Raw genomic sequence first — 24,855 nt, 5'->3', positions numbered from 1 at the left:
TAAGTTTGCTGAGCAATACCTCGACACAATACAATACTAGTTTCTCAGAAAATTTAGAGGCAACGTTGATCTCACTTGGGAGACTGAATAATCGGTCAGTTTTGATCCAAAAGGCTTTGCCCTTGCTGAAAGTTATAAATACGCGGGCCGACACTGTGAACGTAGTAAATCCGCTTTTGCTGATAATCAACAGGTTCAGAAAAGTGAATTTCAACATAACAGTGCTCAAGTCTGCCTTCTTGTTTCGAGTTAAAATCGAACTTTTTAAAATTAGCAAGGCTTGGTCCGACGCACAGAACGAACGCAAAGCCAATTTGAAAATCTTGAAAGAAGAACTGTCGGCGAACGCGTTAGCAGACGAACAGAGAAATTTCCGAAAGGATGAAAAGCAGCGAAAGTCTCGAATGCGAGCGTTGCGTGAACATGATATGGAAAGCTACATTAAAATGATCAAAGAAGTCAAGAACGCACGGATACTAGAAATTTTGCAGAATACAGAGAAACTACTTGAAGAAATCGAGTCGAAAGTCCAAATCGAGATATCTGACATTTATGACAAAGGCGATTTAAAAACTGAGAACAAGATATGCAGCGAGTCAAACAGTCAAAAAACGTTGAACAACGCCAATGCAGAAGAGAAAAAGCCCACGAGCGTGGGTCTATTCACACGCGCCAACACTGAGAAGGTTACACAACCATCTTGTTTGGTTGGCGGTACACTAATGAACTACCAGCTGGTAGGGCTTGAGTTTCTCGTCAACCTTTACAACAACAACCTAAGTTGCATTCTTGCAGACGAAATGGGGCTGGGAAAAACGATTCAGACAATTTCGTTGCTGGCTTATCTTTACGAACACAAAAACAACAAAGGGCCGCACCTCATCGCAGTGCCGTTGTCGACTTTGTCAAACTGGATGCAAGAATTCAGTACGTGGTGTCCTATTCTCAAAGTGATTCTTTACTCGGGATCCAAAGAAGACCGGAAAATCTTGAACCAAGAGTTAACCTACAGCAAGTTCAACGTAATAATTACGACGTTCGAATACATTTTGCGTGAACGAAAGAATTTGGCTAAAATCAAATGGAGATATATAATAATAGATGAAGGCCATAAAATGAAAAACTACAAATCGAAATTCCACTCTACTCTGGCGGAGTTTAAGTCGACGCACAGAATTCTGCTTACAGGCACGCCGCTTCAAAACAACTTGAGCGAGTTGTGGAGCTTGCTGAACTTTTTGATGCCCAAAACTTTTAACTGCAGCGAAGACTTTGAAAAGTGGTTTGAAGAGCCGTTTAAAGACCAATACGAAAACAAGAACGATGTAGCTATGAACGAAGAAGAAAAGATGGTTATTATAAACCGGCTTCACTTAGTTTTGAGGCCGTTTATTTTGCGAAGGGTCAAAGCTGACGTACTAAACGACCTCCCGTCTAAGCGAGAATACATCGTTAGAATTTGCCTAACACAGTACCAAGAGTTTTTGTATAATCGATTAGTTAATAAGTGTTTAAATATATCCGATAATAAACAGCAAAAAGTATGCAGAAGTATAAGCAACGGCGTGATGCAGCTCAGAAAGGTTGTGAACCACCCATATCTGTTTGTCACCCAGTACGCCATAGACAAAAACATTTTGCGCTCGTCAGGCAAAATTGAAACGCTCGATCGAATGCTTTCGAAACTTTTGATAACAAATCACAAGATTTTGATTTTCAACCAAATGACGTGTGTCATGGACATCCTTAGCGACTATTTCATTTACCGTAATTACAAGTTCCACCGGCTCGATGGAACGATGAGCATGACGGAGCGTCAAGAGCGCATAAACGAGTACAACGACCCGAACAGTAAGATTAACATTTTTATGCTCAGCACGCGAGCGGGGGGCCTTGGGCTCAATTTGCAAATCGCAGATACTGTTATTTTGTTTGACAGTGACTGGAACCCACACGTTGACTTGCAGGCTCAAGCTAGAGCGCATCGAGTGGGGCAGAAGCGCGAAGTACGCGTTTACAGATTTGTCACGCTGAGCCCTGTTGAAGAGCTCATATTGTCCAAGGCGGAGTACAAATTGAACTTGGACGAGCAAATCATTCAAGCCGGCATGTTCAGCACGAAGTACAGCGAACAAGAGCGCTCTGAAAAACTGCGGTCTTTAATTTACCAAAAAAGCGACCACGTTTCCATTACCGCTACGTCGCCAAGCGAACTCTGTTCGTACCTAGCTAGGAATACAGAAGAACTAGACTTGTTCCTGCAAATGGATAAAGAATTATTTAGCAGTGAAATTTATGAAAGGTTTGATGAAATCGACGAAAACTCCTGCGCTACCAGCATCAATACGCCTGCGGACCAGTCCAGCGTCAAATCGGACAAAATGGACGACGTTTCGAACGAAATTGCAAAGAAAGACAATGAAAGGATAAGAAAACTGCTTGAACTGTCGGGGCGGTACATCAAGTTTGAAGAAATTCCACAAGATGTACTAGTTGCCAACGTAGATCAGGAAGAATCGCCTTTCAGTCCGTCGCCGAAACGTTACTCAAAGCTGAAAGCAGCTCAACGCCTACGAGAAATGCAAGGCGAGATTTACTCATCGAGCGAGGAATACAATCCTTTCTCGAACTCCAGTCTTTCGGACGAGCTGGAAAACGAAACTTTGTTCGAAGACTCGAAAGAAGTGCTCGACCCGCTTTTGTCAGACACTCTCAAATTAATTAAAAACGACACTAAACGCCGTCGAACTAACGCATAACGCTTTTCTGTAATCGATACATAACTTTATTAAAACTTAAAGGGGGATGCCTTTTTATTATAATATTTTTTGCGAATTCGTTCAGCATCTGATTTTTGTATATTATCTTTTTGTGTTTTGTTGACAGCCTCGTTGTTTAAAAACACATCTAAGCTCTGTTCGGTGTTCCGTTTGTTTTTGGAAATCCCATAAGAGTCTTGGAAAGAGTTTTTAAAGAATGAGTCGTTACTGAAGTTCGCAGGATCGTTAGACTGCGCAAAGTCGATTTGCTCGCCGTTTGAATCTCGGCAAACTTTTTCTTGACTCAAACCACCGCAACTAGAATGATTTTCTAGGCTGCATCCGTTGTCTTTTTGAGGCTTAGATTCCGTACAGTGAATTGAATTGGAATATTTCGCGTTGATGTCGTTTTTTATTGGAAAATATTTGTTTTCCGCTGAAGTGCGTCGTTCTATGGACACGTTCTTTAGATTTTTCTGTTTTACACCCGCTTCGTGTTTTTTCAATTGTTCTTTAAGCCGTGCAGAACTCATTTCTTCAGGGAATAAAACAGAAATATCAGGATGTGGCTGACCTGTGTTGACTAAGTTTACGAGTTCGTTGCAGTCAAGACGTTCTGCAGAACCGATTGTTGCCTTGTAGGGACACGCTTTATCTTCGAATTCGAAGAAAAAATCTTCTTTACTATCTGCGAAAGTAATAGAATTTCCTCCTTCAAAGTCGTCAAACCGGTCAGGCACGAAAGTGTATTTCAAACTGTATTTCTCTGCAGACTGCGGGTTTTCGAAATTTGCATTTTCTCTTGTTTCAGACTTTTTGCCTTTTTTCGTCAGATATTCCGTGTAAATCGACTCGACTGAGCTGATTATAAGCCCTTCTTCTTTTAACGACAACGCATTTTGGTCTATTTGCACAGTGCTGTTATCGTCACAAGAAAATTCGTCGTACTCGTTTTCGTATAAATAGTTGGGCTCCATTGACAGTTTGTAATTCGTAGTGATTAAGTGAGTACTTAAGTCATCATTGTTGGTGCCAGTTTTGTGGTCCAAGTCGTTGCTATAAGCACGTAAATTAACATTAGAAGACAAATTGACTTTCATATTGTCAGACATATCTGCGCCTATGTTTTTATGAGTATATTCTGAGTGATCGTCTGAATTTTGTGAGCCGCTACTGCTGGCTGGGTTATCTAAGTGTGTCAATACAGTATAGTCTTGTAAATAGTCAGAGTTTAAAGACACAGACTTTTGATCGAGATGATTAAACAATTTTCCTGGACAACTAGTAGGCAATTGGTCTGAATCGACTAACGGAGATAGGATATTTGTTTTTTGTAGAGCCGCGTTGAAACAGTCAGAAACCGGTTTGGCGAGGCTGTCTAAATCTGTGCTGTTTGAAACACCAGTTTGGTTAGTTTTTCTAAAAATATTTTCTTTCCATAATGTTTTCACATTAAGTGTGTTGAAAATTGAAAAATTATTTTCGAATAATTTACGCGATGGTTCAGGCGTGGGTTTTGGGCTTTTGGCTTCGCTACCGAAGCGTGGACTACTAAGGTTTTCAGCACCGTTTGAGTTGCCAATATTAATTAGCTCGTTCGACACTGCCGACAAGCGATCTTTTAGTTTATTTTCCTGGTTTTTATATCTGTTTCTGAGCGCGTTAAGGAGATTTTCCTGTGCAAAATATTTTTCTTTGTATTCTCTTAAAAGTCTAATTTCGTTGTCGAGCTCCGTAATTTTCGAGTCGTAATTGTAAATTAGTTTGCCAATTGAATGGCAAAGTTTCTTGTACAAACTCATGTTAGTTACGAAATTGTTGAAGTCAGAAAGTTGAGAACCTTGAGACTTCTGTTGCATGTATTTGTATTCCCCGCTGTCTGGAACGAAAAGCTCAAACATTTTGTTTATTTTTATTTGATCAGCAGACTCAATGTATTTTTGTTGGCATAAGCTGATTATTTCTTCTCTGGTTAAATATTCGAGCTGGTAAAATTCGACGTCTTTAGGATAAGTAATGGGGTCGTCTGCTTTACACAAAAAACTCGAAATATTTTTTTTTAGTTCAATATTAGTTTGTTCTGAAAACTTGAGTTTGCGTAGATTTGATTCATATTGCGAGAATTTCTTTAAGAATTTTCGTGACTCAGGCTTATAGAGAAACATTTTAATTTCTAAGCCTAGCACAAGCAGTTCGTGTTTCAACAAAAACGGAAATTTGATTGTGTCGAAACTCTCGAGGTACAAGTAATTAGCAAATGTAAAACAAGAAATCATGATTTCGAGTGACAAATTTTCTAGATAATCTATCTGAAACGTGGATATACTTCTTTCATGCAAATGTAATTTGTACATAGACCATAAATTGCTCGTATCGTTATTTGGTTTTTGTAGTATTTTAGCTATTACAAACAAAGACAAGAAGATTTTTTGTTGTATTTGTCGAAGGCTGTTAAAGTTAGGCAACTCGCAGTTTATAGAATTACCAGTAGCATTAGTAATTGTCTCGATGTTAAATAAAACTTCTAATATAACGGGGAATGCGAGCTTTAAAATTTGTAAATAAATCAAGTCTGAGCAGCCATAAGATAAAAGTTCAATCTGCAAGAGTTTCCTGCAAAAAAGTTCCAGCGACTCTTGTTTGTACGGTGCGTCAATTTTTAAATACTCTGGATCGAGCAGCAAATAGCTGTTGGCAAGCTGGTCCGCGAGTACAGGACTGTTGAAAAGTATCGTGGCAAACGCAAAATAGTATTTTTTGTAGCGCATCAAGTGAAAAAGCAGCCAAACTGTATTTTTTTCAACGAGCAGATTCGGAGATAGCAGTTTGATGTTTGATAAAAGCACAGAAAAAAAAAGTATCGCGTAGTTGCATTGATTACTGAGGTTTTGAAAGCAGCAATTAGATTGCTCTGTGCTGTAAATTAAAATCTGGAGAATATAGTTTAAGATTCTATCAAAATATTTTGGAAGTCTGCTCTTTAACAAATACTCTTTAGAAGAGGCGCTAGTAAGCAGTTCGCACTGTAGTGTTAATAATATTGTGTAATAAAATTCTAAAATGGATCCTAAATTACAGTTTAGACATTTTTTAGTCACATCTATTTGTTCATTAACCACGTTGGCGTCTGTAACGTTGGATTCATCATTCGATTCGCTCAGGACAGACAATAGTAAATCGAGAAACAGGTAATACTTTTGAAAGTTAGTGAACAAAAAAATCGAAAACAGTTCTTTGCACGTTTCTTCGCGTTTGATGAACTGGAAAATAGAAACCAATTTGTTGACTTCCACCATTTTTTCCGTAGAACCAGCTAGCAATAAAATATTGCTGATGTTTGCCAAAAAATCATTGTTAGTTAAAATTTTGCAGAATGAAAGGTCGTACTCACAGATTTTAATAATTAGTTGAAGGCTGAATATCAGTGGCAAACTATCAAAAATCCTGTCGTTTGTCTTTTGATCAATTTTCGTGATGGTCTGCAAAATGCTGGCTAGTTTAGTAGAACATAGAATCTCGTTTAATTTCTTGCTTGATATCTTGTCGCTAACCTCAGGAAAACTTTGTAAAAGCATGAAAAAGTAAATCAAGCACTTTAAGCACAAAACCACGAGGTCTTCTGCGTCATCGAGTTTAAGAGATATTTCAAGAGTATTCGTAACTAAATCTAGCGAATCGGAAAGTTGAAAAACATCTGCAATCATACTGGAAATTTCTTCTCGTTTGTTGACTGTGGAGGAGTAATACTCTAGCTCTATGAAAAAATCCGTTATCATTTGAATTACCTGTATCTTCAACAGATAGAAGCTTTTGAAAACTTCATTGGATTTTTGAGCAATAGAAAATGGACAGTCTTTCTTGACCAGCTCCTTGAGTTTGACAACTATTGGGGAAAACTCTCGTTGCCAAAGAAGTTGCACATACGAGACTGCGTGAAAAAAATTATTCAAGGTTTCAAAGGAGGAAGCAGCTTGATCAGTCGTGAAACTTTGATCATTGTACATTTTAGTGTACTTATCAAATTTCTTAATCAGCGAAAAAAGTGCTTCTAATTCGTTGATCTGCAGATCTGAGCCACGCTTTACATTCTCGAACGTTAAACTGTTGATTTTGCTGTCATCACAAAACTTGGTGTTGTTTATCAAGTAATCGTTAAATGTAGTTTGTAAATTCCTTTGCATTGAATAAATTTTTTCTGGGCATAAGGAGCTAGTATAATGTCGAAATACTTAGATTTTCGGATTTATTTCCTACAAATTATTGATAAGCAAATTATTTGCTCCGGAGTGCAAATTAGCAAAGTATTATTAATAAAATAGCGGTTAGGCAAAAAGAAAATATAATTAATTTTAAAAAGATGAAAAAATAGAGATTTAATAGAGCTATAAACCGAAATAGCGATTATGATGATACCCGATATATATTCAGCTCCAGAAAAAGACGCCCGTCCTACACACGATTACACAGACCAGTTAAACGAACTGCTTAAATCAGTTTCTCATGAGTTTGACATGGGTCAACGCGAAAGTGTGGAGGAAGCGTTGCTCGCTTTAGAGAAATCAGCGCGCCTTGTAAGTTCGACGATCGATCAATTTTTAGACGTTTGACAGCGCAACCGTGTCAGCCATTGCGCTGTGGCTGATGAATAGATATCAAAATACAGGCGATTTAGACCGTTACATCAAGTGGGCGTTCAAAATATTCTTCCGTCGTAACCAGTTGAAAAAAGTGCATATTGATGTAGTGAACGCTGCTTACGAGTTAATGCTTAAACTTGACGGCGAAAACAAAAACTTGTTGATCGATTTTTTGTTGCGCGTAAGTTCCAACAAAATTTACTTGGAAATTCAAAAGTCTCGCGTGACGTTGATAAAGTCGAAAATGCTCGAAACCGAAGGAAACATTGTAGAAGCGGTTAAACTGCTGCAAAGCGTGAAAATCGAGTCGAATGTGCTTGTTTCAAAAGAAGAACAGATAGATTATTTACTAGAAGTAATACGTCTCTTAGCCTATAACAAGGAATTTCTGCATCTACACGTGGCTTCCAAGAAAATTTCCCTCGAAAGTTTCAAGACTCCGAGTTTGAGCACACAAAAACTCATATACTATTACTATCAGTTCAAGTACCATTGTTACGTAGAAGACTACTTCGAAATTTTCAAAGACTTGCTGATTTGTGCTGAAACCGACTTCAGTAATGTCGACATAAAGAGACTGGAAAATTCGGTATTTCCAGATAGCATGAAAGGCTGCAGCGAAGAAACGTTGAAACTTTTTTACGTACAATACGCGTTGATAACCCTTCTGATAACGCCGTTCCAAAAGGACAAGCTAATGCGTTTGAAATCCCTTATGAACGATTATTACCGTTACTTCACCAACCAACCTGCCATATTGAGTTTGTCGAGCAAGCTTTGCTCCAACCAACTAATTTGCTGGGCCTCGACGGAAATCGACGAACTGCATAAAAGCACTTTTTTCCAGCATGACTTTGTTATTGATTCGTTCGAAAAAAAACAAGATCTGCTGCTGAAAGCTATGGTTCAGCATAACATCATGGTGAGTTACAATTTCTACTCGAAAGTGAGCTTAAACAGGCTGGCCCAGTTTTCGGGCGTTGATGTAGATGTCGTTGAGTCCCAGCTTTCTTTCATGATAAAACAGCATTTCATCAACGGAAAAATTAATAGACTCGACTTTATTGCAACTTATGAACAAGAAAACCAAGTATCCCCCGTGGCTTCGTGGTCTTCGCAGATTTTCAGTGTCATAAACTCGCTGGACGTCTGTTTCAAACTAGCTGAAAAAGCTCCTACTTACGCAAAGGTCGAAAACTCAGCGTAATTAACTGCTCTACCACGAATTATACATCGATATTAAATAACACGGCCGTTTCACGTTGGCATTTATATAAAAACGCAAACTATTAAATACATAAAAACTTAAATCAATCCAATTGAGTCCAAATAGAATTTTGTTTCAAACAGAAACTGATTATTGAAATAGATTCAGTCAACAGTCTTCTGTATCTTAATTTGGCGAGAGTTAGTGGCTTTCCGCGAGTCAAGTTTCTGTCTTCCTCCCCGCATTCGTCTCGATACAAACTGCCCCAGACTGTCATACAACAGTTTCGTGGTCGCAACAATACCAAAAAAATTAAGGTGCTAGCCGGGTTCAAGAAGACTCCAATTCTAAAGTTGCATTTATGGACGTGTTGCGCTAACGGATTGTTTAGGCGGAAAAAAGTGGCCCCATTTGTCTTTACTTGACAGCACACGTCGTGGCAGATACTTGCGCCGCAAAACAAACAAATGTACAAATTTCCAATGGGGACGTGCAAAATAGATTTTGGCAACTGGGTTTTTAGCATGCTCGAGTGTATGAACACTTCTTTGGGTATGGCTTGCATCATCGTTGAGTGAAACAATAAATCAAATGATTTCGGAAGTGTGATCAGTCTGTGCTGCCACAGGTTCACATACACGTCGTACTGTACGTTTTTAGACTCGCTGTAAATCTTCAAATAACTGTTATACATTTTGATTTTGGCCGGACAATCAGGATCAACAAAGAAATTTTTATATTCGTTGAAACTACTTTGACTGTGCATTTGGGTAATTGGATGCATATACCACCAAGCGAGTTTAGTTTTTTCTATGCTGTTTTGTGCATTCTCGAGCTCAGACGTGTTCTGGAGCATTGAAGACGGCTGGGTACAGTTTTTCTCAATGTCATATAAGAAATCCTCGGACTTGTGGCTTTTAACGACCAAATGGCAATTCAAGTTCATGCCACTTGAATCCAAAATAGAACCATTTGCTTTGATTGGCTGCAGCTTGTTAGAGCTTCGGAAATACCAACAATCGTTCAAACTGTCAATGATGAGTTTTAAGAGTTTTTCGCATGCCTCTGCGTCAAATGAAATTTTGTCGTTTTGATTTGTCTTTGTGAGCAAGTCACCAAAAAGAACTTCTAGAGGTTCTAAAGGTGTGCCTTTTATTAACAGTAAAAACATTTCGACAATATTTTCGGCTGTCAGTTCTTGGTCAAGCCCCAACGTGTCAATTAAAGTAGATATTCCTTCTTCATTATAGCTACCATCTGCCTCAGTGGCTAGTATGTTATGGAGAAGTCTTATTCGTCTGATGAATGGAATGACTCCAAACAACGTTGTGATAAAAAAAATCGGAAGAGAATCAATGAATGACTTCTTAGTTTGTGTTGTTGGATCTGGCGTTACCAGTTTGCTTTTTGACAAGCCGTGCGGCGTAGACAGTTTAGAGAAGTAATTTAACTTTTTTTTGTTAATGAGGTTTGTGTTTATTTCGCCTATATTCTCGTTTTGCGATGCCAAAAATTGAGCGAAACGTATGATTATCTCATACGGAACTTCGCAAAAAGAACCTTTTACGACACTGTTGTTTAACTTAGGATTCAGATCGGTAATGTATTTTTTATGTATATGGCTGTAACCCTTGATTAAATCGCTTGTTTCGCAGTCTAATGCATGTTTTTGAACTAACAAATTTCCATAGTATTGATTAACATTATCGGGTCCGTTTTTAATATCAAAAATATTGTGCATAATATCATTGTTGAAACTGTCTGGTTTGAACCCAGTCGCCAAGGTTGGAACACTTGCAAAAGTATTGATAAGAATTCGCTTTTTGACGTCTTTAATATCATTGTCAGTGTCTTTAAAAACGGCTTTCGCTGAATGTGACTTCAACACTTCATCAATAGCCTTTTCCTTAAGCTCTTTCATAGTAAAGTTGTCATCATGGGATTTAGAAGTCGTACAACTTGAAAAGTTATAATGTCGCGGTACTTCAGAATAAACTTTATCACTCACAATAATATTTTTAACGACCTGAATACGCATTGCCTCTGGATTATCTTCCCAAAGATCGTACTGAAACTCAGTCTCTTTTTTTAAGATTGATTTTGTGCAAGGTATCTTTGCTTTTTCGGGATATTGAACGAAAATTTCGTTTTGTTTCGCGCTAAAGTAGTCGTTTATCACATTGAATGGCGGTCTCACTTGAATTTCGTCTATACTAGAATTTTGTTGCTTATGAAGCACTTTTAGTATCAATCCTAAAAATTTCAGAATGTATGTGTTTTCTTCAACCAAATATGTTTTCATATTTAAGTATGAAGCGTAGTAAGCTAGGGTTTGTGCAAACTCTATCAAAAAGAACGTCAGTGTTGTTTGAAATATCTCAAATTCGCTATTATCTGAAAATGCAAGTATCATAATAGTTCTTACGTACCAACAAAACCGTCGCTGCGATTCGTCAAAACTTTTTTGTATTGAAATATTACAAAGATCAAAGTCATTGGAATATTTAATTTTATCGTTTTTCGAATAAGGCGAATAACAAGTCCTACTATATAGGATGCACGAAAAAATATTGTATTTGACGAGATCAAAAGCCGTTAGGGTATCTTCCTCCATGAGAGAGAAATGATTTTGTTTGGAAAAGTATTTTACCAGATCGAGGCTTTTTAGCTCTTTAGCACAATTTTGGAGATACGAAAAGAACGTTTTGAACAAATTTTTTCTCACATCCGATATTTCATCCTTGAATAATCTGCGCATGTCTAGTTCTTCGAGAATAATGGTATGGGCAATGGAGTCACTCATAACTAGAAAAGGATTAGTAAAAATTAAGTGAAGAGAACTATTGGAAAAATACTTTTCACTATTGTAACAGCATTGTATTGGAATGGAAGGCATATTGATAGAAAAATGCGCCGATATAATAGATCCAATATTCGAAATTTCAGAATAAATTGGTGAAAACACTAACTTGGGTAGGAGTTGAAAACAGAGAGAATTACACAGTAGAATCTTGGCCAGAGTTTTGCGATAAGTAACAGACTCCATTATTAAAGGTAATTTGATCATCTTTTCTATCAGTAAACACTTTTGATGTAGAAATTTGTACATTGAATTAAAAAATTTTTCATCATTGGGGTAATCACTCATTATCTTAAGTTTGTTGATTGGAGATTCGAAAAATCTTTTTTTAAACTCTTTTGTTGTATCTTCTTCTGCCGGGACAAGCAGACAGTTGAACCGTCTATTGCAGTACGGACAATGACAATCTTCTTTTTCACTATTCATTAGCCACGGATTAGAAATGTGTTCTGAAAACCGCGCTTTGTACATTTCTTCATCAATATTTTGTGCTTCACAGTATTCCTGGGTGAGTGAACACTTATTAGAACTGGAGTTTTTTAATATTAGAGGCGTTTTGTTATTTTCTCCGTCGATTAAAGAAGCTTTACTAGAGCTGTTTGTTTGTTCAGCTCTATTTGAAGAGTCTAGCACTTCAAAGTCTTCCATGAACCCTCTTACCTCGCTAATTGAATTTGAATTTGCGCAAAAGCCAAGCTGGTTGTCATTTATGTCGTTTGGGTTCATCATAGTTATTAAGGTTCTAAGTTGATTCATAAAATTAGATGTATTGAAAGAAACCTCGCCGTTTTCTTGTGGATCTTGGTTTAAATTTAGCTCTGAATCAAGAGCAGTCGGTACTTTTTCTGTGTAGTGAATTAAATTTGTATGCTCGTAAAAACATTTTCTATGCATTTTATGTCCGCACGAGAACCAAACGTAACTCATGTGATGAGTTTGATTATGATGTTGCGAGTTTAACATGTAATTGAGCCAAGACATGTCGCTATTTTTGTTTCTAACTGCTTCGCAACATTGATAAATTAAATCTAAACGCTTATTCTCATTAGTAATGTATTCGTTGAACCAGTTGAATACGGTTTTAAACGAATCGTTAGAACCGTTAAAATACTTTGTAATTTCTCGCAAGAACAGGGCGGAACGATAAGGTCGTACTAAGTTGTTATATGAATTGCGCCCGTGCCACTGACTGAACTGATAACGAGACAAGCTTCCCAAAGGACCATCAACTGGGTTAGCTAATTTTTTGCAAACAATACATAACTCTTGATCTTTTGTACAAGTATTTTCTAGATTCTGAAGATCTTGCTTTAATTGTTGTTCAAATGATAAATCTTGCAATCCAACAATTTCTGATAAATCAAACAATTCCTGTTTCGCTACGAATGCTTTCATAATATCGCTTTGCTTTTTCTTCATTTTATTGTGAACTGTTTCGAGCTGTTCTTTCACAATATTAGTCAAACTAGCTTCATTGAAAATATCAGCAGACTGGTCCGGAAAAAAACATTCTAATATACGGATATAGGCTTTTATTTTTTCATTACCGTACTTCAAATGTTGTTCTGTTATAACAAATAATATTTTCAAAATCGACGTTTCTAATTTTTTCTCATCCTGAATTAGTGTTATTTTAGTGGACAACAGCGTTTTAATCATACTGAATTGTTTACAAAACTGATATATGTGGTCTAATTGGACGTTGTTAAGATCCAAAGAAAACTCGTTGTTGCTTTGCTTATCGAATTTGTGCTCCAACTTGCTCTCACAAATGTAAAAATAGATCAGTATGAATACAACAGAATAAATTGTTTTTTCTGGGAAAAGGTTGTAAGTATCAGTATCAAATAAATTTTCTTTTTTCAAAATAGAAGATTCATCCAAACATTCGATTTTGCCTTTAAAGTGTGACGCAATCATACCAAAAAGTAAACTGAAAACAGTTGCCCAAATTTCAGGTTTCGTTCCTAGAGTACATATATTCTTAGTATATTTAGCAAAAAGAATTTTTTCCGTTTCTTTACATTCTGGTTCGTCGTTTGTAGAATCATTTATAAGGCTACAATAAGAAAAAATTTTATCGAGTTCATAGTATTCGCTCAACGACTCGAACCAAATCCTGCAGTTACTAGTTTTATCGTCTTGTGATTCTTCAAGTATCCATTGATGAAGTAATTCAGCACACACATCGTACTCCTCGTCGTCGGTGTAAAGAAAAAATGGATCAAAATACCTAACGCCAACTTTAGATAACAATGATTTTTTCAATGATTCTGCATCATTTAATAGTCCTCCAGAATGGTTTTGAATGTTTTTTCTAATGAGATTATCGTTCCAAATCCACTTATTCAAAATTTTCTCGCAGCAGGACACGTAAGTAGAACTGGAAGAAAGATTAATAACGTCACTCACACATGCGATGTATGTTTGTTTTAACGACAAAAGTATAATGAAGTATTTTTGTAAAATATAATTTTCGATTTGCTTGAAGGTTATATATTTGTAAAGAACGTCAGACATGCTGTTAATTCCGAAAGAAAGTAACGGTGAATTTATTGGATTAAGCAACGAACCAAAAAACTTGAAAAGTCTGTTTGCAACAGAGAAAAGTCTGAATTTATAAGGAGTTGATTTTTTGTCAGACACAAAGTCATTTAAGTCGTCTAAGGAGTAAACATTCAATATTCTTTTAAATACCCACAACAATTTTTCATCATCATTCTTTTCTAGACAATATTCAAGTATTGAGAACACTGCTAATATATCAATTTCTTTATAGTACGACGCCCAATTATACTTTTGATATAAACAAACCTCATGAGAAAGAGCAATCCCATTTCTGATCCACAAATTAGAAGCTGAAACTTGATCTTGTAACGCAAGAGCTCGCAAATTAAATTCTAACAAATTTTTAATAGTGTCAAAATTTAGCTGCAACATATCTTCAAATACTTGACTCATGTTGTGTCCAGTCTGAAAACAAAGTTGAATAAACTTCCAGAAACATCTAACAAGTGGGATTTGAAATGTTATTTCACAATTTTCTAACGGATTTTCAACAAGATACGGAACTTGTTTTTGCTTTTCAAAAACTTCATTTTCTCGTATTTTATCGAATTTTCTAAGAATGACCGTCAGGATTACTTTACCTAACTGATTTTTAACGAGTTTAAAACATTCTTGATCAGTTGAAAAAAATTGCAATACAGACGAAATACAAGTCAATAACTCTGTCGTCAGAATATACGCATTCGACCATTTAATTTCATCGTCGAACTCAATGTAGGTTTCTTTCAAACGCTTATAGCTGGTGGTGTGTTGAGCTTGATCACATAACACTAGCCATCCATCATACCAATACTCTTTAATGTATTTATCAACACGATTTTGTGAATGATTATCTGAAACTATTAGCGATCTAAGGATTGCTTTATTATCAACAATGGCGGCTCGAATATCTGAAAGCACGTGTAAGAGTCTTTTACGAGAGTATAGCGAATTAAATGAGATCTGCGAACTATCCCCAATATTAGGGAGACAATTAGAAAATATATGTTTTGTAACTTTGAAAAGCAGTTTAACCAAGTTATGGTGTTCGAGCAGATGTAAAATAACAGATTCGATGCAGAAAAAATGAACAGTAATTCTGTGAACGAAATTAGGCTCGTAAAGCAAGAAAATCTTGTAATAGACAATAAATTCTTGCGCAAAATATAGCTTAAACTTGTCATCATACATGAAACTTAAACAAAAAGAGGCGAATTTGTCATAGATAGTACTAATCCCGTTCATTAAAAATCTAAAACTATTATTAGAACTTTTTGAATGCTTGTTAATGGAGATAGCACTTAATAATAAAAATGTGATAACTAATGAGCCTTGAGAATTGTAATCGTGATTTATACTTTCTAAAGATGTATCTCTATTGTCGCTCGTAGAAGTATTCATTTTACTTTTTGTGCTTTCATCATTTCTAATAATGTCCGAAACTAGTTCCACGAACTCAGTTTCTATACCTCGAGTGCTGTGATTGATATCCCAGCCGAGAGTTATTGCTAATGGCTGCACCGATGGTTTCATTTTCAAAGCACTAAAAAGAAGATCAATATTTTTCTGATCATACAAAGCGCGACAGGTCACAAGCTGCTGACTGCAAATAAATTCCTGATCGTAAGATAGCACTAAGCAGTTAACTATGAGTTTTCGTATGCACTGATGTAACTGCGCTAGATCTGACAAAAATTTAAGTAACAAAGTGTAAGACATCAACAGCTCGGAAGGAGCTGCGTACATCGTTTCGGTAGGTTTGTTCATGATTAACATGAACAAATCCATCAAAGTTAAATTGAGTTTTTTAACAACGAACAACGTAATAATTAGAACGCGCAGAGACAATAAAGGATGAATCACCTCGACAATTTTGTTTTCCCCAGTGTCGACTTCGTTAAAGAATTTTCGAATGAACTCGACAGCAATCTTAGTTTTGCTGGGTTTGCAACCTTCAGCTTCAACAACCTTAGCTCCGGTAACAAAAGCATTTATCTTATCGAAAATTGAGTTTAATGGTACGTGTTTTTCGCAAAACCCGTCCGGGTTCCAGATCTCAATATTTCCGCAGTCGCAACAACCGCCAGCTTGGTTGTGGTACATCACATAATCATGTCCGTGGTGGTTACTTGCAAAAAAACACCGTGAACACATACAAGAATTGTTGACTTTAGCGCAAGTGTAGCATCTATATGCTGTATGCTCGCCTGACCAAAACGTATTGCAGTGAGAACTTTGGAAAGGAATAGAAGAGATGCAGTTTTCCGCTTCTTCTATGTTGATGATTTTATTTTTGGTTATCGGCACAAGTACGTCACAACAGGACCACTTCTTAACAGAAGTTTCAGAAACCGAACAGTAGAATAACTTGAGCGTTATAAGCAGGGATTCTATTTTGCAGACAGCGCTAATTAAATCAAAAATAATATATATCCGATTCACAACGTTTGAACAGCCAGCGTTGTCTTTTGAAACAACTTGCTGCGAATCTAGCGAATGAATGTTGTTTTCCAATAAGTTTGAGACGTAAATTGCAATGTTACACGCACTTTCAAACGAAAGAAGTAGGCTTTCAGCTTGTTTTGCTCGTTTGTTCTCGATGCTGTAACTGCAATTGTTTACGTTGTGTTCACGGTCTGTTTTTCGAGTCGGTTTTAAGCTTGGGTATTTATGGATTTCACTAAGAGTCTCGTCCACTGAACAATTAAACTGTTTTTCATTTGAAGTTATGTCAACTTTTTCACTTATATCAACGTCATTCGACACTTCTAACAAAGATTTCGAAGTTGAAACTGCGGACCTGTACAATAATTCGCTTGACAAAATTAAGATATCTTCTATGGTCAACTGCTCAAGGTCAAATTCAAAACTCGTATGGAGCTTCAGAAAATCTTTGAACAGTTGGTATTTTTTACCATGCCTGCCCAATACAGTCTTCATAAAGTCAGATTCACAGACACAAAATATCTTTTTTTGACTGCTGCACCATCCTAGTGTTACTAACGGCGAAATTATTTTGTACAATCATTTAGAAAACTAGCAGTTTCAGACGTAACCCTGTACTTTGTTTTTCATAACAAATAAGTTTATGCAATATTATAAAGATTACAATATAAAGACACAAATAAAATTATTCTTACTGTTGGGCAGTTTTTTTAGATTGCTTTTTCAAGTTTTTCAAATGTGTTCTAGCCGCTTTTCGACCTTCGGAAGACCCTTTTTTCCCTTTCTTAATTCTTTTTAAAAATACGTGATCTCCGTATCTCGTTAGCTTAGCTGAGCTTCCCATATATTTTTTTGTTTTTTAAATATCTAAAAAAATAAATTAGATTTTATTAATTTTTTAAGCCAATTTTTTATAAATTAATGAATATTTTTCGTCAATTATTGATTGGGACGATCTTTGTCAAAGGCTATGACACTTGTAAAAAAGAAGGTGAAGTTTGCAAAAATAACTTCGAGTGTTGTGCAATGCTAAACTGTGTGAAATTATCAAATATAGACGATCAAAACACTATTGATAATTTAATATTACACAATAAAGGTTTAGATGGGTCAACGGATAAATTTATAGAAAAAAAATTTATGACTGTCAAAAATGCGCACCTACCACTTGCTTTGCAAAACCAACTAGACGCTGGTTCAGCCAGTATTTGTCTACAACACAAAACAATTAAGTTATATCAATAAATAAGTCTAACTAGTAGTAACTAATTACATTAACAAAGCGGTGTCCGCTTACCAAACATAAAGATATTTCACCTTTTAAATTAATTAGTCAGCCGAATACATTTCTTAAAAGTGTCGAGTGCTGGCAACAAAGTAGATTTTAATCTGTTTTCGAGTATTTCTTTTTTGGTTATAAGTTGAAAAAATTCCTGTGTCTTATAACCGTTGAAAGAATTGATTTCAACGACGATTTCTTTTGAATTTTTCACGCCCAAAACAATTGGGTTGCACATATTTATCGCGCTTTCAAGCTTTAACGATTCTTGATCAAGCGTGTTAAGGTTGAATTCGTAAGCTTGAATTAGTAGTTCTGTATATTCGAGAACTTTTTCTGTCAACTGTATCAATTGGCTAATTGTGTTAGAATCAAAAGCTTCAGGTGTTTTCACGTGTGTTGTGCTTTGATGGCTGACGTATAAAATCAGTATTTTACTAAATTTGCTGATGAGCTTAATATTTACGTTCCTAACTCCCTTTTCTTCAATGTATTTTTCAATGGCTTCACGCACTATGTTGATTCCTTTGTAGTCTTTCACAGCACTGCAAATGTCTATGTAAAACGAAGTAAAATTGAACAAGTTAAGATCCCTATTTTTATTCGATGTAATGAATTCGTCCTGTAAATATTTCATAAGTCTTTTGAGTTGCTCTGCATGTGATTCTGTAAATGGATTTAACGAAGCGAGCGAATATAAACTTTGTTTTGCTGAAAGAAATGTTACGAGGTGAATGTCATTATACAGTAAAATATCGTCTCCGTTATCTTTCTCAGTTTTGCTTAATGCTTCCGAGTAGAATGAAAGCAGTCTATTGCTGATAAAATGTTCATTCTGACTGATCAAATGATCGCTAAGTACAAACGCGACTCGCCAATTCAATGGGTCGAGCTTCAAAGCTTCAGTACAATCTTCAACCAATTGTGCAAGCGTTTTTTGGAGTTTTGTAATGTACGCAGTCTGTTCTGGAGATGTTTTGTAAATGTACTTGTATTGTTGAAAAAGACACGACTTTAAACTGCAGGATAACATCAAAATAAAACTTTCAAGTCGTTTGTGCGTTCCATTTTTGTTAAGCTTGGTTATTAAGCTTCGATACTCATTTACTAGCCATTTGTTGATTTTCACAGAGTATTTAACTCGTGCAATAATATAAATCCAACTGAGGAGTTCGTGTACCATATTATAGTTACTCAGCACATAAAACGGTTTTTCCAATAAAGCATTGATTTCTTGTAATGTCACAGACGCCACTTTGAAAGCATAGTCTAAACCGTTTTTTAAAATGCAACGCAAAAGAAAAGGCACAGCCATCTGTGGCATAACCTTGTAAGAAAAGGTTTTGCACAGCTCTTTGACCCTGAAGTTAATATTGATGTCATAGATTGTGTCGCATTGCAATTTCAATAACTGAAACTCAAACTTGGTAGTTTCGTCATTAGTGGCAGACATGACGGGATATAATCTAGATAAAACTTCTAAAAACCAGTACTTCTCGCCATCTTTACTCAGTTTTTTCAATGCATAAGTTAAAACTAACGTATAGAAGTTTTTAAACAAAGAAATCTTGTCAGTTTCATTTTCTAATGCACTGATAAAGTATTTTATAAGCATTTCACTTTTTTCTCCATATTTTATCTTTTTGTATAAAGAAGCAAGATGTGTTTCGGCATGATCACTTAGTTTAGCCTTTGCATAAGTCTTTTCACAGAAACTGAAAAAATCCTCAATAATTTTTTCGATAACTGCGTAATTTAAAAGGAATACCTTGTCGTTAAACCTTTCTAAAAAAATTTTTAAATTAGAAAAGTAAGCAGGATTCTCGACCTGCAAATCTTTTTCGAAAAAGCTTTTCAACGAACCAACATCGATAACTGGTGTACTTTTAGTGTTTGCTTGGTGAGATAACAGTATCTGTGGCATACACATTTCGTTTTCGTCAGGTAAACTATCAAGAAATAATAGAAACTGCACGGCCGCTGCGTGGTTGTTATTCAAGCTAACGCTAATTTGAAGATGTTTCCGAGCAGAGTATAAGTTGTTTTGCAGATAAGCTATACGAGCAAATTGGTAGTATAGTTCTGCGTTTTGAAAGTTTACAACAGAGAGAAACGAGTAAGCATCGCTACTGTAAGATAAAACGTCAACGAGAGATTGGATCTGGTTCAAAAACTTTTCGCATTCGTCAAATCGGTCTTGCATATAAAGTCGGTCGGCATATTCAAGCAGGTTTGAAATTTGTAAAGGATCTTCGTCATCAAAATCTATTTTGTCTGTCCATTCTGGATTTGTCGTCTCTAGACCTAGTGCCAGCTTGATACGTGCAACAACAGATTTTACTTTGGAGTAAGCACGTTCGTCGCTTAAATCTAACGATTTAAGTTTTAAAAAATATTTGGTTTCATCCGAAAGCCAGTGAAGCTCATTTGTTTTTTCCAAGTCGTGCAAAATTTTCGAACACATATCATAATTATTAAGCATAAGACTCTTTATCAATTGTAACGAATTAAATCGATCGATATCATTGCAAATGTTCATCCAAGACAATATCTGAAATCTTAAAAATATGATTCTGTTGTTGTCCGCCGATTCAACTGACTCTTGGTACAGCAACTCAAACATATTAATTAATGAGAAGATCAGAATAAAATCTTGGATGTGTACATTGGTAGGTTGCTCCTGAATGGTAGTAGTATAGTGACTATATTCAGGAAAACCTAAAGTGTTGTCAGGAACATTTAACCACCGTGTAAGGTTTGAAATACCGCCTACATAGTTCACGAATTCACTGGTGATCTTGTTTAAATACTCAAAATTCTCATTTGTTAAGCTGTTCTTTAAAGTCAATGATAGAAACTCATTTTTTACTTTTGCTAGCAAAGTATCGCAATTGTTCTCTTCATTTGTGTGCATAAGAAACAACTCTCACCAAATCACACTATCTATAATCAATAACAATGCTATAAAAGCAGATCAAATAATTACGCAAAAGTTTACAACATTAAAGATTATACCTTTGCTACTCTTGAAACGGAATATTCATGTTTTCAGCCTAATTATTAATTATAATAAAATTCTTATTTTTCAATTAATATAAAATATTCCATTAGATCGACTGAATCATAGCACAAGCGCTAGACAGTTTCTATAACAATTAAACGGTGCGCTTTGACCAATATTAGATAAAAATTATTATAATCTCTGCTGCATTAATTGCAAAAAAAATCACTAATTTATCGAATTATCAATAGAAAAATATTCTTACTCCTGGCTAGCGATGATTGAACAATACAAAAAGCAACTTGAAAATATAGTTTCGGACTATTTAGTCCTAGCGCGCGTTTATTTGGACAAGTCAACGGTTCACCCCACTAAACGGTGGTTGGCTTTGTTTGTTCTTTGGCTAATTGTCATCTACAGAGTAATACACGTCAAAGGCTGGTACGTCTCTCTATACTGTTTAGGAATTTTTGAGATAAACATGGTAATCGCATTTTTATCGCCCAGCATTGACGAAACTACCGACGGGTACATTTTACCAAGAAACGCAAGCGAAGACTTCCGTCCGTTTCAACGCAAGCTTCCAGAGTACCACTTTTGGCTGGGTTCGTTAATAGTGACTGTAGTTTGTTTGTTCACTACTTTTTTTAGAATATTTGATTTACCTGTATTTTGGCCTTTGCTTTTACTGTACTTCATTTTAATCACAATTATCATGCTTAAAAAAAAAATAAGCGACATGATCAAGCATCGATACATACCTTTTACTGTTCAGAAAAAGCGATACGGAGACGTTTCAGGCTGATCAGACGTGTGATTCGGTCGTATTTAGAATTTTTAACTGGCTCCAGCGAATTTAGCGAGCATACTGACTAATTTAAAGCATATAGAAAATGCCAGATTAAATTGAAAATAGAAACAAAAATAATTTATTCGAACAGGCTATATGTCTAACGAAAAAATCTTAGTAGTAGGCATAGGAGGTATAGGCTCTTATTTATTGCACTTTCTGCTGGAACTCAAAAATAAACATATCGCAGTCGTGGACTTTGATCTGGTTGAAAAACGAAACTGTGCCAACCAAGACATGTACCTTGCAACAGACGTTAGCCAGGCCAAAGTAGACGTCGCAGCGAAATTTGCCCGAGACAAATTCATCACTGACATAACTGTCTACAACTGCAAAGTTCAAGATTTAGCGCAGGAAGTTCTGGCGTCGTTTCACTACATTGTATGCTGTGTTGACAATCTTGAAACACGTAGATATTGTAATTATATAGTACACCAAATATTCAAAAGTTCTCTTAATAGAACTCAAGTTTTAATCGATGTAGGGTCCGAAAAATACTGTTGTCATGTTCGCGTAATTTCGCCAAGCAGATTAACAAGCTGTTTAGAATGCGACTTACAGTTATTTTCTGGGCCGAACTTGGTTTTGTGTGGTCCTCGGCAGATACCGTACAACTTTTTCGACTGCTTGAGTAAGTGAACAAACTGCAACATGCTAAGTAGAAATTGTGCTAGAACAAGATGTTAGTTGTTCAGTGGAAGAAATATACGAAAAAGCGTTAGTTATCGCAAGCGATAATTCTATTGAAACAGACTCTCTGACTGTTTCGCGGCGATACATCGAAAACAACAAGAGAACTTTGCCAACTGTCAACAGACTAGCAGCTTTGATCACGCTCCAAGTCGTTTATGGCGGAATTCCGGCGTCGAAAGAAACCTTAATCAACGCTTACGCTATTGGAAGCTTCGTGCTACAAAACATTTACGTTGCGAAGAACCGGAAGTGTTGGATTTGCGGGCCGTAGAAACTACGTATTTCGACTGCCGTCCAAACGTAATGACAAAAACTCTGTAAACTCCAAGTATAACACGCGCTTTGTCGAAGCGTTTTTTATCCCAAAACTTTGATTTGGTCGAACTAACAACCAAGAATCTAGAAACGAATGTTCTACGTTAAAAAAACTACTTACCAATCTTAATTTTTACGAGTTCTTGATCAACTCGCGCCATCGCGATTACCTGCTCGGACACATCAAGCACGCGCATGATGATGTGTGCATTTCCCGAAAGGATAGGACCGAACGACGTTTCACGCGGTATTTCCAATCTGTAAACGACTATTTTTGAATTAGTAAACAATGGCTTGCAAAAAATATTATTGTTGATTACGTAGCCAGAGTCATTATCTTTATCAAAATCTTTTAAATCGAAATACTTTGCGATTTCGCTCATTTCGACAGCGCCAGATTTTCAGTAGGTTTTCGCTAATGCTCAGCAAAACATACAGCAACGCTTCATAAATCTGCTAAATAAATATTTATCGATTATCAACTTGCAATATTTATTATAATTAATGAATTAATTATATTGCTTGTGTTCAAACCTCGCTAAACTTTATCCTCGAAATACGGCCTGGTTCATTTTTTTTTTTGTTTAGTTGAATGTTTGAGATACTATTTAACTGATTCAACGTCGAAAAATTCGATTCTAAAACTTCAATAGCATTATCGGGTTTTGCAATGTCCAATTTGTAGCTTTCATTATCTGCCTTCCATTCGCCAATCGCGGGCTCGTAAGTTTCTTCCGCAACAGCTAGATCATCTAAGCAAAGTGAGTTTTTGAATTTATGTTTGCCAGATTTTTCTAGTTTTAACGTTGAAATATAGCTATCAGGGTCTTCCCAAACGTTTAATTTCAAAGCAACGTTTGAATAATACGGTAGATTTGTAATATTATCCACATTTCGAAACCATTTATTGATGTTGAGAAAACTGGATTTTTTTTTTATTTCTGTCGGGATCAACTTTACGTTTTCGAACCAACTAAATTCACTTTTTTCCACTTCAGCGTCATGGTACTTTTCAATTGAATTTTTGTTTACCTCTTGTACGTATTGTGACAAGCTTTCTGTCACTTTTTTGATGTAGTCTTGTTTTTTCAGCTTTCTGACCGACTTATTAGTCTTTGTTTCATTGATAGCAGAACCAGCGCAATTTTCTTTCGTATTCGAACCAATTTTATCTCGGTTTTTCAAGTATTTTTTTTGCTTGATCAGGTGAAAAATCGAACTTTTGTGGGCTTGAATTTCGCTTTTGTTGTTTTGAATATAAATGTTACAAATTTCACAGTAATATCGATAGTTCGTCGTTTTCTTACTAATTTGCATTTATTTCAACAGCCAGCGTTCAACGCATTTCGAAATAGCTTATTCTAACGGCCTACAACACTTTTAATATACGACAAAGAATACAACTTTGGGAAAACTAAAATTTATACATTAGATTATTTTTAATTATTTATTTTTGCAACATTTCCAAAAAAGATTTAGGCGAACAAACGTTAGAGGCGACTATTATTATATTTTTGTTTACTTTTTTCCCGATTTCGTAAATCATCGCAATATCGGCGTGTGTGACGGGCCCGAGCATGGCTATGATGAAATACTGAGTTTGACTGGCCGCTGCAATGGTGCTTTTATCATCAGACCAATCCCATTTTGTTGTGTTTGAAATAAGCACCGCAGATTTTTTTAAGTTGTGATTATTGTTCACTATGTTTTTAGTGCAGGGGTACAGGTTGAGCGATAGAGTATTGTTCACGAAACTGTTCGATACTTGCTCTAAGTCAGACACAAATCTCGACAAGTGGTATTTACATTTTGGAATGTGCTTTTCATAGAAACTTTGTTTTTCCTTGTTTCCAAGAATTACGTGGTTGTGTTTTACGTTATTATTAGGCGTTGACACGACTGTTTGGTGTAGTTTTAATGACAAGTAAGCTTGAATTGTTTCTTTTGCTTTTAACGACAGGTTGGAGTTGTTTATAATTTGACTAGCGTCTTCATCCGTTATTCCATTGAAATTCATGAAGTAAAGAAGCAGGAGACGCACTTTTATTTCGTCGTACACGGCTTCGTTCGCAGACATTACTTTTGAAATTTCATTGAGCACATTGTAGGTGTTGATAAGTTTTCCTTTTTCGTTAAAGCCCGTTGCAATGTCTTGTTCGATCTCGGAAATTTTCAGCAGCTCTAAATCTCTAATTTTTGAAAGCAAAAGATTGGCTGTGCGCAAACACTTATCGAATATTTCAAAGTCTTCTTTGTATTTGG

General features: G+C 36.0%; 1 protein-coding gene across 1 annotated transcript; it reads left to right on the top strand.

The window, feature by feature from the left end:
* Positions 1-446: 446 nt before the first annotated feature.
* Positions 447-23,474, top strand: LOC142598010 (uncharacterized). The gene is made up of 2 exons (XM_075734994.1): positions 447-2,155; positions 23,411-23,474. The coding sequence occupies exons 1-2, from the start codon at positions 447-449 to the stop codon at positions 23,472-23,474; spliced, it is 1,773 nt and encodes a 590-aa protein (XP_075591109.1).
* Positions 23,475-24,855: the final 1,381 nt, after the last annotated feature.

The sequence above is a fragment of the Dermatophagoides farinae genome, unplaced genomic scaffold, assembly GCF_024713945.1.
Source record: "Dermatophagoides farinae isolate YC_2012a unplaced genomic scaffold, ASM2471394v1 contig3, whole genome shotgun sequence".
Classification (NCBI taxonomy): Eukaryota; Metazoa; Arthropoda; class Arachnida; order Sarcoptiformes; family Pyroglyphidae; genus Dermatophagoides; species Dermatophagoides farinae.
The sequence above is the reverse complement of the archived record's forward strand: the minus strand, read 5'-3'. Positions and strand labels throughout refer to the sequence as shown.

Bases quoted from the DNA above. Each gene is read 5' to 3' on its own strand.
- LOC142598010 (XM_075734994.1), top strand. From the start codon at position 447: ATGATCAAAGAAGTCAAGAACGCACGGATACTAGAAATTTTGCAGAAT. The intron at 2,156-23,410 runs GTCTTTAATTTA...GTTGAAATATAG, and splicing joins GAGCGCTCTGAAAAACTGCG to CTATCAGGGTCTTCCCAAAC.